The sequence below is a fragment of the Mytilus californianus genome, unplaced genomic scaffold, assembly GCF_021869535.1.
Source record: "Mytilus californianus isolate M0D057914Y unplaced genomic scaffold, xbMytCali1.0.p SCAF_9, whole genome shotgun sequence".
Classification (NCBI taxonomy): Eukaryota; Metazoa; Mollusca; class Bivalvia; order Mytilida; family Mytilidae; genus Mytilus; species Mytilus californianus.
Window position 1 is genome coordinate 71,816,683 of NW_026262745.1, and position 19,028 is coordinate 71,835,710.

Consider the following 19,028-nt stretch of genomic DNA (forward strand, 5'->3'; position numbering starts at 1 on the left):
ATGAGAAGTTTTTCCCCAACGGAAAATGATATACGCCATTCTAATTCCTCTTTCGTAGATCCTTTCACACCAATAGGTACAAATAGAACCCCGTGTTTTACAATAGTCTGTTTAATATCGTATCTCGGCCATGAATTATTTGATCGTGTTACCCATTGCATTGCTGGAGCTATCCATAATTTACTATGTAAACAGTGTGCAAAGTCATGAGTTTTATCTTTGTCTGATACACATGGCCCATGCACAGTCGACACGGCCTTGGTCATAAAATGTTGTTTAAATGAAGAGTTTGAAAAGTAAAAATCACTACCGATCACTTCACAGTCTTCAAAGATATGCTGGCGTTTACAGTGCACTAGACGTAACTTAGTGAAACCTGTCTGTGTATCTACCATTTCCATTTTAAAATATACTTTGTCAGTATTAAAATAAATAGGAGTGTCTTCACAGACCTCCATTTTTTTTAAAACCGTCATAACATCATAATCACTACCGCGCATCTGAAGCCCCTCTCCAAAACTACCACTGGTTATTATTGTGACTGTCTTATCGCTTTGTAAATTATCTCTGACAGTGTTCATCATTCTGATTGTTTTTACGTGATCTTCTGTTCCAACAATATTCTGACATAGATACTGGTACAGTTCTGTTGAAACATTTTCTGTTGCTGATTCTGTATAAGAAGTTTACAAAGGGTTAAAAATTGCCGTAAAACTTTTTTTTATATTTGTTTTATCTTTTCTGGGCAGAAAGCTAGAATCTTTGCTGAGCATTATCTTTGATCTAACTAGTAATACAAACTAACTTGTGTTTGGCATATCACATATTTAATTTGAAGTAATGACTCCTAAATTAAGCTTTCTTTATGTTGTGATCTGAGTTTCAGTCCAATTTCTTTTTTATATTAAAGTTTAAAACATAGATTACGTCTGAAATGAAGTATGCATCGTTACAGAACAATTCGATTTGTATATTAAAAGAGGGGCGAAAGATATTAACAGTGTTGATCATAAACCTATTCGATTCTTTATGCTTATAGAGTTAATTCCATACCTTTTCGTTTTGTATTGTAATAGTGTTAGTTACAGAACATTTCGATTCGTATGTTAAGAGTGTTGGTTACAGAATATTTCGTTTTGTATGTTTATAATGTTGGTTAAAGTACATTTCGTTTCGTATGTTTTTAGTGTTTGTTACAGAACAATTCGATTTGCATATGAGATAATGTTGATTACAGAACATTTCTTTACGTATGTTAAGGGTGTTGGTTACAGAACATTTCGTTTTGTATGTTTAAAATGTTGGTTAAAGTACATCTCGTTTCTTATGTTACTACTGTATGTTACAGATTATTTTGTATCGTGTGTTAAAAGTATTGATTACAAAATATTTCGGATCTTGTATTCATCCTTTTGTTATAGAACATTTTGAATAGAGTGTTTATTTTATTCGTTACATAATATGCCGGGTCGTGTATTGATACTTTTAGTTACAGAACTTTTCGGATCGTATGTTAGTCACGGAACATTTCCGTTTGACTGTAAATATTATTAGTTATAGAAAATTTCGGATCGTAAATTACGGCTTAGATTTTCATTCTTCATTGTGTTTTGACATACTTATAATTCCAAAGTATGGGAATTTTGAAGTCATATAGTACCGTTAGATGAGATTTGTCTAATTTGAAAATCAAGAACGAAAATATGGCCTTTTGAAAATTATTATGAAAATTTTAAATCAAATTTTGGCAAAAATGATACCGGTCCTTCACTTTACAGAAATCTAAATACGGGTATATATAAATTTGAATGCCAGTCCATGACACGTTTAAAGTATGGTGAACAGAGGACTCATACAATCAGAAATGGTCACAAACTATTGTTATGCAGATAAAATTTCGTTTTTATACTACAAAAAGAGACGGAAACTCAGAAGTTTCATTTTAACTCTCCAGGAATCTGCAATATTATAAAAGCCTATGTGTGTGTATAAAGAATATATTTAAGTAAATGGTTATCTCCTGACAAATTGGGATGATATACCAAGAAATTGTTCATTTCCTTTTTCTCTCTTATTTATTCCGGTTTTTTTTCTACCTCCATTTTTTGTTCATTTCAGCTGGAATATTTTTGTTCACACAATGCATAATAAATATATCTTGAGGAGCATGCCAGCATCTATCATTCAGCACAGTTTTGAATATTTTGACCATATCGACATTTGCTGGGCAAAAAGTTGAAGTTGAAGTTTGGTATTATAAAACAGATAACCATGGAAGGAAGAGGAGAAAATGAGATACTGAATAAGTATTACCTGGTTTAAATGTGACAGGTCAGGTGATGGGACTCTCCCAATATAATTCGTTTTTATTTAAAGTTCACATAAAATTGATATTCAAAAATTAATTTACCTTCCAATGACAATTTTATTTTACTTTAGTGATTTCATAGACATGTAGACCCGGTACTTCTAGAGTGTTGTGATATTTAAAAAAAAAAGGATTATAAAATCGATTACACATTTAACATTTCACTGTTCAGAGAAATTATAAAATAAACACATTCAAGGTTTTACTCTATTTACACGAAAGTTTTGTTTTTTCTTTTCTTGTTTACTGTTTCCATTATATATCATGTTTATCTGTTCTTCATCATATGATACTTTCTCATCTTGTCTTAAGCATCAATCTATGATTTCTGTATATCAGTTTTTATTGAAACCTTAGCACGGAAGGATGTTATTAGAATTTGTAAATTTGTAACAAACACTTATAATGTTTTACTTTATTGTCGCAAACAATTTATAAACACAAGTAAACTTCTGCCAAGAACTGTGCAAAACTTCATCGCTCTTCTGACCATACTTTTAGAGTTTTTACCTTCAATAAATATACGTCTCATAATTTGTGAGTTATCAGCAAAATAAATTGTTTTCCCAAAAAAGCATTAGTAATTACTCACAAAAACTAATATGCAATTCTACCTGTTATGCACAATAACTTTTTAAAATTTCATTGGTGTCCTATTAATACTTTTGCAGTTTGGCGTTAAAAATGTTTATCTTCAAATAGCACAATTACATATATTTCTATTATCTGCTTTCTTGGCACATTTAATATTTGCAACAGGATAATTACATAGTTACTTTAAAACATTGACAAAATGATTATACTCAAGCATTATTCATTTACGACTGACTGTGGTTGTTGCTAGAAAAATGTTACACAAAGTAAATTTAAACTAAAAATAGTTATGGTTGAAAAAGGTGAAAGACAGATTTCAAAGCATTGATCCAAAGAAAAAAATCAACGGAAGACCATCGATTGAACAAAACAAACTACCGAGTTGAACATGGGAGCTCCGGAAAGATAAATGGAGTAGGCATTATTGCAAAAATATCATATTCAGTAAATGATCTTGCAATCTTACATTGTCCTGATTCCACTGACCCTTAATGGCCCTAAGAACCTTATTTCAAGCATGATAAAAATTGAAACATTACTTGTTATGAAGTGTTGTTAATTGCATTTCATGTTCATTGATTTTAATTTCCTAATTATCCAGTATCATCCGGAAAATTTAAAAAAAAATGTATATACCAAGTACAATACTGAATTATACTTACTATGTTTGTAGTATTATCATTGATCCTACTAGTAATTTAGTACATTTCAGGGCCCTACTAGTTCATATATATATATATCCCGACTTTCACTAGACTTTATTGATAATTCAATTTATACTTGAACATTTCAGAAATGTATCCCTTACAGGGAATTGAGCTTAAAAAATTATTTAAATAGATAAATAGAAAAAAAATTGTAAAAAAATTGTTAATGCACTTGAAGTCTTAAAAGCTATAAGCATTTTATGTATAAAATTGTAACGTGATGCCTACGTTAAAACATAATGAATGTCCTCGTACTTCAGTTTCTGATAGTTTGTTTCAGTTTTCGTTTGTAAATACAGATGTTTAACAATCAGATGAGAATCTCCTTATAAGTCAAAAAAGACGTTTATTGGGTTTATCAACTATGACACAGATAGTTATATGTGTCACTTCCTTGACACTTATAAAATCGTCTCAATTAAGTGTTTAGTAGACTATGTCGTATAATCTGAATTTTAAACAACGATATAATATATTAAAGTTATATTATTTGTTTTACATCGTTTCATTATCAATTGTATCGGGGGTCCCGTGGTAGCGTGTTCACCTCGAGTGCGAGAGGTCGTGTGTTCGAACTCCGACCGGTCAAAACAAAGACTTTAAAATTGGTATTTGCTGCTAGTCCGAAAAGCACGCAGCATTGAAGAGTAAGATCAAAGACAGGGCAGCTGGGAGTCAAAATAATGTGTCCTGGTAAGGTGACATGTTTTCGGACTGTTACCTTGTGAACTAGCACGTTAAACATCCGGCTTAGCTTGTCGGTTAGTACAAAGCAGGGTTAATAATCATATAACATTAATATTTTATTGTCCTGAATAAGCATATGAATTTGTCGTTACACGTTAAGCAGTCATTTTTCATCATCATCATCTGCTAGATACTCAATGCATATTTGAATTGGTTTTGTTGAGTTTGATTACCACACGTGATAACAAATGTTCAAATTTAATAAAGCTAAAGTCAAGGAATGAAAGTAGATTAACATGATGTTGTGATTGTTTGGTACAGTTCACTAAGCAAGACTACCTCTTTTTAGATATTAATCCTGTAATGAGGATATGTTCAAGATAACAACCTTATATTAATAATTTTTGTATTTACAAAATGGACATTATGTGATGATTAATGATAATAACAAAAACATCTCTTTAACATATTACATTCTAACCAAACAAAAAGGTCAGCAAAATCCATCCTTTAATAAAAGTGAAACGTGTACCCTATTTATCTAATGTGGATAACATCATCAATCCAAATACATAATGAAATTCATAAAATGTTTGAGTAGCAGCTAGTTGATTGTTGATAGTAGAAAGCTTGTTAATATAGTATCTTATTTTGAAACTAATATAGATAAGGAGATTTGATATAATTGTAAAAAAGACAAATGACAAATACTACAGATTTTAAAGAGCTCGTAGTAGCTGAATGCTAGATCAAAACCAATTACAACAGATAAATAAACAGGATTCCTTCAGACTTTAACATATTTAAACAGTTCTGATCATTTTCTGAGACGAGTAAAATAAAGGAATTATAAATGCAATAATATATACTAAATTCGATTTATTGATATGATTTGTATCATGTGTATCTTATTCAAATCTAAAAAGGAGGCGGAAGACAAAAAGAACACTCAAAACTAATCAGTCGAAGAGAAACGTATAAGTCAGTGAAAAAAAAAAGAAAAACCACGATAAAACAGACAAATCTATAACTAAAGACACTACATAGGAAAAGAAAAACTGAGCAACACGAACCTCACAAAAAAACCGGAGGTTATGTCCTGCGCTCCGAAAAGGTAAGACAATCCTGCTCCACGTGTGAATATATTGCCTCATAATACCTACTTAAAATGACACGTATTGCCTTATATGTGATTTTCCGTAAATGTTTTTTTTTCAGTTTTATTTGTAAATACACAAACAGAAATTTTCCATTCCGAATAAAATGCTCCCATACGTCGCAAGGTGTTTTTTAAAAAACAAATCAGTGAGAAAATGAAAAATTTTGGACAATAAACAAATATTTCCTAGAAAAATGTCTTTTAATACCCTTGAGCATTTATAACAATCATTCCGATATCACTTCCATTTAATGACATAAAGAAAAAATCCCCAAAAAAAATTTTTTTAGGAAGCAATTTTAAAGAAACCATTAAAAATGTATTTATTTATGAATAAACATCACATTGAATTTGATCTGTTATGTTTTAAATGTTTCCTATGACTAAACTAATCACAGTTGTACGACTTTGCCCCCAGCAGAGCTATAGAAAAACAGTACATTAACGGGTGTTACACGGACACTTTTTAGATGATACACGGACACTTTTTAGTTGTTACACGGACACTTTTTATGAATAGAATCACTCGTGCATGATCAGTGAGTTCATGGGCACTTTAAATTTCAATTAGATTTGAACTTTTTGTTTCACCGACATATTTCCTGTCTTTTTTTATTAAAATATTTACGTTGGCATCAATAACTATTTTTTTTTCCAAACAATTCCAGTATATTACTATTCATGTCAGTACACTGAGATTGACCATTTAACTTCAAAAGGGGGGGTTATGGTTTTTTCCAAAAAATATTCTGATCCCCAATTTTATGAGAAAAAAATATATTGACAAAATAATGTTCTGGTTCCTGATTTTCAGATTTTTTTTTCAATTTATGGACATGAATAGTATTCTGGACAATGCTGAAAGTAAAGAAATGCTGGTACCGACGTTTATATTTCAATAAAAAAGACAGGAAATATATATAAAAAATCAAATCTAATCAAAAGATAAAATCCCTATCAACTCACCAATGCACGATTGATCCTATAGATAAAAAGTGTCCGTGTAATACATGTTCAAATAGGCAGCAAATCTTGAAGAAAATCATTCAACTTATGTCACCAATTTTGGACGGTAAGCTGCGATTGGATCATATTGTGACACGTGTTTAATAAATCCTGACCAACACTATTAGAGACATATATAAAAACCTACAATCATGACATTTTTAAAACAAATCCAAAATATATGCCTATATATATCTAATAACAAGACAAATCCATTTTAATAACATTTCATTCACTAATGAAATAGGAAATTCTTTTTTTTTATGCATTTATATTGTTATTGAATTCATATATATTGAATTCATGTATTTGGAAGCAAATGTACGATTTTTATTATTTTTTAAAGGGGGAATGGAATGGCACATCCTGCATTTTTTTTCGACAAAAAGGATCAAGCCTGTTTATTCTAAATTTTATTTTACCCTCCCCCCCTTTCCGTTTCCCCCCAAATAAAAATCAAATGTTAGCTTGCTTACATGTACTTCTGGAAACTTTTTCATGCATAACTTACTTGCAAAGTTGCATTTTAAAAAGTCTCAAATGTTTACAACATTCATCTTTTACATGACATGGTCCTTTTTATAAAATTATTAGATTCTTGAATTTCTTAAGAAAAATCTCTCGGCTGAAGGGAAATGAAAAAAAGTTTGTTTTAACTGTAACTTGCATTAACTGGTATATGGCCAATTACGTTTCTTATCTATTTAATGTTGCTACCTCTTCTAAATGCAAAATGTACTACTTCTTTCTTGAAACGTCGTACAAGTCAGATACAAAACAAAGGTAACAAAAAAACAGGCCGGAAACAAACTGCCGTATAGTTTTTCTGCACTTGTAGTCAGGTCAAGGTCCTCGGCTATCGCCTCGGACATTGACCTGACTACTCGTGCAGAAAAACTATCCGGCAACGGTTGTTACCGGCCTGTTTCTTTGTTACCTTTGTATTGTATCTAATACATACTACAATTTTAATTTGTTCGCCAAGTGCTATTTGTCTAAAGTAGACTCATCTCTAACGCTCGAATTAAACGGTTAATAGGTCATCATAAAGTACGAAGTTGAAGAGGCTCATGATAACAAATTTCGAATTGATATTTAAACTTAATTATGTCAATATGTTTTGCAATCTTTTTAAACATATTTTTATAAATCTTACTTTATCATTTCTAGCACAGTAGGTCTGTCAATTTAAATAGATAAAAAACCTTATCAAAAATATCAAATATCAACATGATCAACATTGAAGATAATACTCATATCTCAATATCTTCTTTAAAGTAATTTGCCAAAATATGGTTATTTTGGTTTCAAATATTTTTGAGCATGTTATATGGGAAAAAGATCACATTTTGAAAAACGAAAAAAAAACAAAACAAAAAAACACAACACCGGTTCCTACGCGACTTTCATACTGCATATTACAACATCCGTACCTTACTTTAAAATTCCTAATACTAACATGCTTACAATGGTGATTTTATCACCATTTAAAACATTTGGTAAATTAATGTATTACTGAAATATAATCAATTGCCATGATTTATTTAAATCGGCATCTATGATTATATTGATAAAAAAAAACACATTAAAGATAATTATCAAATTATGAAGACATAATTTAAGAATGGGAACAGAGAATACAATATATGAAAACAACATTGGATTTCAATTTACATCTACTGATAAAATTACTTCATGATAAATTTGCTTCTTTTTAATCAGAATCATTTATTTTTCGGGACATATTTATCATTTACCAACTCCTGTGTATGGTATAAATTGTCTCGTGATTATTATCATTAAAGAAAAAACAGAACAAGAACAAATCAGTTCAAGAGCCTTCATTTACAAAAAATGGTCCAACCGAATCGAAACATAAAGTTCGCCTTTCAAGTGAAATATTTGAACATATTGTATATTTGTTTTCTTAATTCTCATAATTGGCCATGGAACAAACACTAGGCTTCGCCAAAACTTTGTTTTAAATCTAAAAACAAAATATTTGAAACAACAATATTTGTTTGAAAGTGTACTCAATTGCAGATTGACATTGTAACGTTTGATTACCTTCTGTAAAACAAAACCCGTCTACTTGTTCTATATGATCAAATGAATTGATCAATTGACTGTTTATCCACACAGACTACTAAAGAAGAATTATATAGAAAAAAAAAGATATCTCCATTGAATCATACCTGACATCTTGTTAGGTTCGTCGATGTTAACATAAAAACGTGCATTCCCGTTTTATCCTTTCTTGTTTATTACATGCACTACTCGATATAAATATAACAATACCACCTCCGCAATACTTATTGCTGTGTTTTTCACTAATGAATAGTATAATTATTTTTCTTTGGATAAGTTTATAACTTTTACATCTTGTTATAAGTAGAAATCACAAGTTTAACATTATTTTGAAAATAAACGGAAATAATATGATCGTACATAAAGCGGATTGGGGCACAAGGTAGGGAAAATTTTTGTTGTTGTTATTTTTCTTCCAAAAATGAAAAAGAAAAATGGTTCAAATTATCCGTAAAGTACATGCAAGGGTTACCTAAAATACAATTCACGAAGGAAGTAATATCTAATTAGTGTTGATACTCATGTAATATATATATTACAAAGAAATGACAGCAATAACCTTTGCTCGAAGTTTCACCATCAACGTAAAGAGTTTCAAGTGGTTATTCGTTTTAAATATTAATATAACAAGTTAATATAGCATGTATAAGGATACAATGATGTACACAATTCAGTTGTTTAAAGTGGCTGTAGTAAATTATGTAGTTTTACTGCCAAAATATAATCTTTTCACATTTATTGATATTGATTTATAATTTCGTAGACAAAAATGAAGAAAAAAAAAGGACTGGATTAATTTGATAATTTCGACCTATCTTCTAGACGTTAACTGCATAATGCATTATACTTGTATTTAAGCGTCACACATAGCATTATCGATTACTGGAAATGTTTAACATTGTTTTGCCGATCTGTTTTGTTGTTGTGTGTTTTAGTTTAACGACAGTCTTTACATGCTAGAGAAGAAAATGGAAGATGATTTCATGATTTATTTCAGGATAGTCAGCAGCGTTATTCCTATTTCAACATAATACTGCTTCTTCAATCTCATTCGTCTGTTATATGACTATGTTTGAAACAATCTTTGCATATGACCACTATTCTAGCCTTATTTTCTATTGAATCTAGATATTCTGTGTGATAATTTGGATTTGATTCCTTTTTGCAAGTTGATAAAAATATGAAAGCCAACCATCTGTGATGTCCCCATTTTGGTGTATTTTGCCTTCAACATTTCATTGATCAATATATCTCGATAAATAGTTATCAACGGTACCAGGATTATAACTGTCTTCTTTGATTTTTGATATTTCTATAAAACATATGTCATACTCTGTTCTTGCCTTAATCATTTTATGACGTTACTTTTTTCTCTTTTGAGCTACTTATTATCGGTATTCTTGTGTTGTGCGGTTTTCTGTAGCCTTTGTGTAAAATGAGTCGACTGAGTAAATGGGTTGTAGTAAAAAACAAATCATAGATTCTAGGCTGATATTATATTCTACATAACACTCATCTAGAATTAAAACACACGCAAGACAAATTCAAAATCTATATGCCTTGTTATCTTTCTTTATTGAAACAGTTAATTGTTTTTATATTGATTAATATTATATTAGAATGTTGACTGCAGTACCCTAATTTTTTACGTTTTTACCTATCATGTCTGTTTGTTTTGCTCACACATTATTGTCATTATAAAACAATGATATGCTACTGTCATACAAGTGAGAGGTTTAGCTAGCTACAAAACCATTTTCCACATAAAGAAATATCCATACCAAGTCAGGAATATAACAATTGTTTTCCATTCGTTATATATGTTTGAGCTTTTGATTTTGCATTCGTTACATATGTTTGACCTTTGATTTTGCCATTTTATAAAGGACTTTCCGTTTTGAATTTTACTTTATACTATAACCAAGTCGCTGTCCAGTTTCTTCCTAGAAGAAACTTTACTGCTGGTGTATCATTCCCCGAGGGCATCATCAACTTGCTAGCTTAATGCATGATTAATAATGATAGTGCAAAGAACAAACAAGGCTAGGATGTCTACTTGTAAACATAAAAAAGGAAAGAAGAGTACATGTAAGACATCTATTATATACTGTTAACCACTTCGGCAGATTTCACTAGTAACTTAACATGGAACACTAAGCAAGGTCCTTCTTTATCTATGAAAATACACATCATCAAAAAAATTATCATCACACCAATATGTACTGAGTACTCCTTTCTGAAAATATAGAGAAATTTCTTGATAAAGGAACTAGGTACTGCAATGCCATATAGTTGCAATGATAACATCAAAAGAGTAGTAAATTTGTCATGTCTAGCCTCCAGTGATGTAAATATAATGAGTTTATTTAATACAACCTTAAGACCCCAGCGTAGTCATTGGTAAAACATTAACATCGGCCTATTGCTCAAAAGTTTTTCTAATCTAAAACGCTCTCTGGCAGCTGTGATGACTTTCTTTCACATCTTCATCATCCGATAGGGTTACATTACATTAGAACTATTCTCTTTTCACTGCCTGTAAATTTTCTTAAATGTTTGATTATGCACTTGATAAGGGATGCATAGATCCAATTCGCCAACATTCAGACGACTGGTCAGTATAATTTGTGATATAGCTCTTTTCCGTCTTTTTAAACCAGTGAGATCGGAACCTTAACATGATGAAAAGTGGAAATTCCTCTCTATTAATTTGACTAATAAATGAATTAATGCTATCTACATCAGCAACGTTCTTTGTCACGAAGAGGTAACATCTAAAATTCCAATTTATTTTCAAAATCAGTCTGTTCCTATTGTGTCCTACAGTTACACCTAAACCATTGCATCTTACGTGTTTAACTATAAGCAAGCATTGCAGGACCTTGATTTAGAAAAAAAGAAATACCCTAAAAACCCTCAAACATGTGACTGTTCCCACTCGCCTTATATCTACAGTCCCTCTGGCCATGTTATTACTTGGGATCTAAACATAATTCAACATGAACATCTCGAAAAGGTGATATCTCATTGTCCTAAGATCAGAGAACCCCAACATCAATTGGAACCATAACTTTAGAATAATTATGAATTTCACTGAGGACTACGCCAGAGCATTGGCTAAACGAGAAGAAGTTGAAATTGACACATTGTCAGAGTGGGTCAAAACAATCAGGTCTCTGATAAAACGTCGAATTTATAAGTTGAATAAGTGTGTGAATGATCGACCAAAGTCCGTTTTCATAGAAAAAGAAATGTGAAATGTCTTTAATCTCTTCATGATAAATATGTTGTTGTTCCTGCGGACAAAGCTTCGAATAATATTGTTTTGTGTGTAAATCGTCTTACTATGAATGTCTTGTAAATGAATAAGGAATAAATGAGCAATCACTGAACACTACATACAAATACATATCATTTGACAAGAATGAGATTTGACGAATCATAAGTCCTTTATGGCTTCAATGAACATTACATTGAACAGCATCTTGTTTGAATTAGATACATAAGCTTCACAAAATTTCGTACAAACAACGGTACATTGCCGGCTCATCTATATGTTCTACAATGGAATTGTCCATAAGATTGACAAAAATTCTTGCTGCAGTGAAAAAGGGGCTTCAGAAATACTGTGAAACTGTTTACTCGTGTAGTGGTATTAACCATATGTGGATTCTAAAAAACTCTAAAGAATTTCTTGATAATTTTACATGTCGATCTTTCTCTGAAACTTATTCTATCAAAACTTTTGATACTTCAACCCTGTATACAACCATTTCCAATGTGAAAAATCGTCTAAAAGAAATAATCCACAATGATTTTCAATATATAAATGGCAGTATACGCTATAAATTTATTGCTTTGGGATACCATTCGGCATATCTTGTTAATAGTGAACTAAAAGGTAAATATGCAACACAGAAGAACAAGTGATCAGTATGGTGGAATTTCGTATTGACATCATATTTGTTGAATTTGGAGGTAGAATTTTTCAGCAAGTTGTCAGCATTCCTATGGAACCGAACTGTGCGCTTCTCCTTGCCGACCTCTTCTTAATTTCATATGAGTCGGAGTCTCCGTCCTTCAGACACTTGTCAATACAAGAAAATTAAAGAAGCCCGATCATTTAATTTCACATTCAGATATATTGATGATGTTCTTTCCATTAACTAGCCAAACTTTTCTGATAGGATTCCATTAACATAATCTCCAGAACTAGAAATTAAAGAAACAACAGACACGGATTTTTTCCGCCTCATTTTTAGACTGATACATCCAATTTGACATAAGTGATCAACTCAATACCAGAACCTATGACAAGCGAGACGATTTTGATTTTGAAATTATACATTTTCCCCACCTTAGCAGCAATATGCCAACTTCACCTGCATATGGGATATACATTTCCGAAAATATTCGTTATTCAAGAGCTTGCAGCTCCTACTCAGACTTTATAAAACGTCACCAGTGTCTGATCAGAAAGTTGATAACCTAAGGTTATGTCAAAGAACGTCTCGTTTATAAAAAAGTTCATTGGAAGATACCAATACCTTGTTTATTCATTTTTGATTATATACTTATGACTTGGATCGGTACGTATACATCCCACCATTGTGTTATTGTGCTATGGTCAATTTTTAGTTCGTGTCTTTGATTTTAAATTATGTACTCTGTCTATATGCCATTTGGTGTTTCCAAACAGTTGAAACAGGTGTTTGTTTTTATAGTGATTAAGATAATATTACAATATTGACTGCTGTACCCGAAGGTTTGACGTTTGTATCTATTATATCTGTTTGTTTTGCTCACACATTGTTGTCAATATGATGGAAATCTATGCGACTGTCATACAAGTGAGAGGTTAAGCTAACTATAAAACCAAGTTTAAACCACCATTTTCTACATAAGGATATGACGGTACAAAGACAGGAATATGACAGTTGTTTTCCATTCGTTATATGTGTTTAAGCTTTTGATTTTGCCATATTAAAAGGAACTTACAGTTTTGATATTCCCTTGGACTTTTCAAATACGATGTACAAAATTATAATTCTGGTATCTTTGATGAGTTTTTCTAAAGACCATTGAATTTCCAAAATTCCTCCTAAGACAAATTATATAAGTGTTTTGAATACTTAAACATTTCAAAACAGTAAATTAACAAAACAATAATCATTTCAATGATATTTTGGGTCATTACAAAACGCTGACTGCTGGGTTGGTGATGCCTGTAGGGACGAAACTTCAACCAGCAACTGAATAGACCAAGTTGTTGTGAAAAATGATCAAAGACATAACGCTTTTGATTTTGTATAACATACATGCGTTTTTTCTACATAAAGCTCATTGTTGACGTTCGAATCTGTCCCAAGTCAGGAGATTCTGGCTTTTGTTAGTTTTGTATGTTTTTTTTTAAATTTTAGTTCATTTATATGTTTTCGAGTTAAGTATGACATCCATTTTCAACGAACTAGTACACTTTTTTGTTAAGGGGCCAGCTGAAGCACGTCTCCTGGTGCGGGATTTTCTCGATGTGTTGAAGACCCATTTGTGGCCGTCGGCTGTTTTCTGCTCTTTGGTCGGATTGTTGTCTCTATGACACATTCCCCAATTCAATTCTCAATTTTATATTAGTTTGAATGCCAAATCGAATGCGAATTTGAAGAGCATAAACCGTCATACCAATGACTAGGAGTTGGCAGTATCAGGTTGTTGATAAAAATTGTATCTTTTTTCTGTGAATTATTGTAAACTTTGTTTGGATTTGTAGTTATTTTTGTTGCAAATTCTTGTCATCAAATGTGATGCATTGAAACTTCAGAAATTTGGTATATATTCCGTAGCGTGAACAATTTTTGGTTAGATTTCATTAAAGTTATCGTCGTAGATAGCTTTTATGTTTTGAAGGAGTAGTCTTTTTGATAAGTGGGGTACCAAATTGTATTTGAATAATTCTCTATATTGTTAAGGATGAGCTTGGTGGAAAGAAAATAACTGCATGGATAATTTTGATTTTCATAACTGATATTTTGTTGGTATCCTTTATTTCTATTGTTTTCAAGCTATATGTTACAACAGTTGGCTTATAATTGTGACGTCAGACGCACGTTTATACTACATCACCTCATCACTGATGCTTGAATCGATACCAGGCTTATAATTGTATACGTCAGACGCACGTTTCTAATACATAACCTCAACACCGATGCTTGAATCGAGACAGTTGGAAGGCCAAATCAAAAACGAAGTTGAAGAGTATTTAAAAACAGAACATTCAAATGTGTTGTGACAAACACTATAACATGTTCAAAGGCTATCTATACATAGGACAAACCTAACCTTACCGGTTGGATTCTTCACACAATTCTGTACAAACATTCATCATCATCATCATCATCATCATCATCATCATCATCATCATCATCATCATCATCATCATCATCATCATCATCATCATCATCATCATCATCATCATCATCATCATCATCATCATCATCATCATCATCATCATCATCATTATCATCATCATCATCACCATTATCATCAGCATCATCATCATCATTGTCGTCGTCGTCACCCTCCTCCTCCTCCTCCTCTATTTGCTAATTGTTGACCCCATAATTGTTTTTTTTTTCAAACATTAAAACGTAACTATACAGTATTTGGAAATGCAACTGTGTCATGAATTTAATTAAATATACTATTCTAATGTAGAAAACATAAGACTAACAGGTATATGCAAAAGAAAACAAAAACATCAGAATTATCAAATTAAACTTATCAATGACAATTTTTGGAATGTAATGTTTTGTTATTTGGACATAATTCCAACGATTGCATAAAAGCTTGTCTCGCTGATTCTAATACTCCCAATCATTTGGAAACTTATTCTTAAGATGTTGTAACAGTCATTTTTTTCACTATTTGAAATTAAATAGCTTTCCTCTATAGTCAACTGTAGATTCCTCAGGGATTCCCGGTATTGCCTCTTATTTTCTAGTCGATGTCATGACGTGTGCTCATCTGCACAGTACTTATACGAGTTTTGTACTGTTTATTAGTAGATTTATTTCCAGACATATCTTTAAATGGCAGTGCTAGCCCTTTCTTCAAACAACATCTTGACATATAATATGTGTAGAGGTATTTCATTTTCGAACTCTTACTGGACAATACCTTGTTTATACCTTTTTCCAAATGAAAAACAGAGGGCAAGTTTATATTTTTTTCTATAAACATAGAGCAGGTTAATAATTTTTCAACGGTATTATCGTGTAAACGATTGGACTCACTGCAAATCCGAGATGATGCGAAATTAGAGATTTGGTCAGACAATAATATGCATTGCCAACCATAACTGTTTAGAGTTTTCAACTCTTTAAAAAGTGTTTTCTGTGCTTGTCCTTGAATCTTATTCTCAAATAAGTTATTCTCAGGAATGAAATAATGTGAACAAAGTGCGTATTCAACACAATATATTAGCCTTCGGAAATATCTCATGTAACAAGACATCAAGTTTTCAGGTTTCCATATTGATGAAGGCAATTCCTCACATATCCAAAACAAAATTGTTTTCATGAAATATGAACAAAGCAATTCTCTACAATCTCTGGCTAAAGCTATGACGTCTTTCAGAAAAATTTTCATTAGTGCATAGCATAGTAATTGTGTATGTTTGAATGTATGAATGTATGAATGAAAAGTTTTTCTCCAACTGAAAATGATATCCGCCATTTTATTTCTTCTTGTGAGGATCCTTTTGCACCTACGGGTACAAATAGAACCCCGTGTTTTATAATATTCTGTTTAAAATTGCAGCTCGGCCATGAATTATTTGATCGTATTATCCATTGCTTTGCTGGTGTTATCCACAATTTACAATGTAAACAGAATGCGAAGTCATATAATCCCTTTTCATCAGATACACATGGTCCATGCACAGTCTGAAAAATGTGCGTGAAAAATCTTTTTTAAATGTAACGTTTGACAAGTATAAATCCCGACCTATCACATATCACACATTCATTAAGGAAAAACAGGTTATTTGGTCGCACTAAACGTAACTTAGTGAAACCTGGCTGAGTATCTTCCATATCTATTTCAAAATTCATTTTTAAAGCACTAACATTAATGTTTGTGTCTTCAAAGACCTCAACATATTTCAAAATCTTCATTATATCGAAATCGCTACCTCGTATATCAAGTCCCTCTCCAAAACTTCCACTAGTGATTATTGTCATACACTTGTCCTTTCTATATTGTCTCTGACAGCGTTCATCGTTTTGATTATTTTTACATCCTCCTCTGTTCCAACAATTTTCTGACATAAATATCGATACAAAGCTATTGATTCATTCGGTGTTGCTGATTCTGTAAAAATGTTAAAGGAATGGGTTAACAAAGGTTAAACGTTATTTTTGTCCTTGCCATAAAGCTATAATCTTGCATTAATCACTTTGAAGTTATAATACCGGAATTGTGCTTATTGATGTTGTAATCCGGGTTTTGATCTAATGTTTCATTATCAACTTTTAATCATACATAACTTTGACTGTAAACCTGATGGGAAAAAAATGTTTTGGTATTTAATATGATTGGTTACAAAACATTTCCATTCATGTGTTGATAGTGTTGGTCACAGAACATTTTAATTCGTATGTTATTAGTATTGGTTACAGAAAATTTTGGATCTGTTTTTATAGTCTTGGTTACATACCATATCGATTTGTTTGCTAATAGTGTCGTTATCAGAACATATCCATGCTTATGTTAAAAGTGTTAGTTACAAAACATATAGATACGTATGTTCAAAGAGTTGGTTACAAAACATAATATTTCAATTTGGATGTCAAAAGTGTTGGTTACAGAACATTTGAATCGTATGTTAATATTTTTAATTAAAGAATATTTCGAATTCTCTGTTAACAGTGTTCTTTACAAAATATTTCGATTCGTATGTTAATAGCGTCGGGTGCAAAACATTTCATACAAATGTTTAGAAAAAAGTAAAATCACAAAAATACTGAACTCCGAGGAAAACTCAAAACGGAAAGTCCGTAATCAAAAGGCAAAATCAAAAGCTCAAACACATCAAACGAACGAATAACAACTGTCATAATCCTGACTTGGTACAGGCATTTTCTTATGTAGAAAATGGTGAATTAAACCTGGTTTTATAGCTAGCTAAACATCTCACTTGTATGACAGTCGGATATAGTTCCATTATATTGACAACGATGTGTGAACAAAACAAACAGACATAATAGGTAAAAATGTCAAAAATAGGGGTACAGCAGTCAACACTGTTATTATCTTAGTCACTATAAAAACAAACAAATATGTAAACAAACATTGGCACAATAACACAATGACGGGATGTATAAGTACAGAGCCACGTCACATGTATCAAAGAAACACAAAAAGGCAGAGTGTTGGTTACAGAACATTTTGATACTTTGTTTAAAGTGTTGGTAACAGAAGATTCCGTATCGTGTTTTGATGTTATTTGTTACAGATATTTTTCATCATGTGTTAATAATATCTATTACGAAAAAATTCGGATCGTAGGTAAAAATTAATAGCTGGAGGATTTTTTGGATCGTGTGTTAATAGTGTTGGCTACAACACATTTCAAATCGTAATTTAATAAGATTCCAATGTGTTTATTTTTTGTGTTTGTTACAGATCATTTCGATTTGCGTGTTAAAACTGTATGAAATGTATCACGGTGCGAAGCTGTTACATGTAGTTTCATACGATATTCACTTCATCTTGAAATTTTTACGTAACACATATCAGTTCTATTTGATTGCCTTATGATGTGGAAGACTAATATTGAATTGTGTAAGAAATTAAATTGGGAACATGTCGCTGACAGGAGAAATTATTCAATACATAAAAAGTTGCAGTATGGGTATGCAAGATCCGATCCAATACCCGATAATTTAGTGAATTTAAAAATAAAAGGATAACAGGGGACACAGCAAAACGAATAATGACTGCCAGGGATTGTATGGAATGATCAGAACAAAAAATAGAGCATCTTTCCGACTAATAATGGTACTACCATAAGATCGAGGATATTCCCATTTGAACTAGAGCCATTTTCTATCGTTATCTTTTTTTCACACAAAAACACATTTCATGTTAAGAATAGATCCATCCAGTTTAAAATAAATGACTAGCCATAGCTCAGGTCACGGTCACAGAAATAAACCAGTCTTGTGTAGGAGGGTTAAAAAAAGTAAAATAACAAAAGTACTGGACTCCATGGAAAATTCAAAACGAAAAGTCCATAAACAAATGGCAAAATCAAAAGCTCAAACACATCAAACGTATAGATAACAACTGTAATATTTCTTACTTGGTAAAGTATAGGCATTTGCTTATGTAGAAAGAGTCTATGAATTTACTTGGTAATTTC

General features: G+C 31.5%; 1 protein-coding gene across 1 annotated transcript in view; it reads right to left on the reverse strand.

The window, feature by feature from the left end:
- LOC127714241 (uncharacterized) overlaps positions 1 to 8,899 on the reverse strand; it is a 10,227-nt gene extending 1,328 nt beyond the window's left edge. The window contains exons 1-2 of the mRNA XM_052220282.1: positions 8,716 to 8,899; positions 1 to 673 (exon numbers count right to left, since the gene is read on the reverse strand). The exon at positions 1 to 673 is cut by the window's left edge and continues 1,328 nt beyond it. Coding sequence (XP_052076242.1) covers positions 1 to 673; positions 8,716 to 8,722 — 680 coding nt within the window. The 5' untranslated portion in view covers positions 8,723 to 8,899. The remainder of the gene's footprint in view (positions 674 to 8,715) is intronic.
- Between the last annotated feature and the right edge of the window lie 10,129 nt (positions 8,900 to 19,028).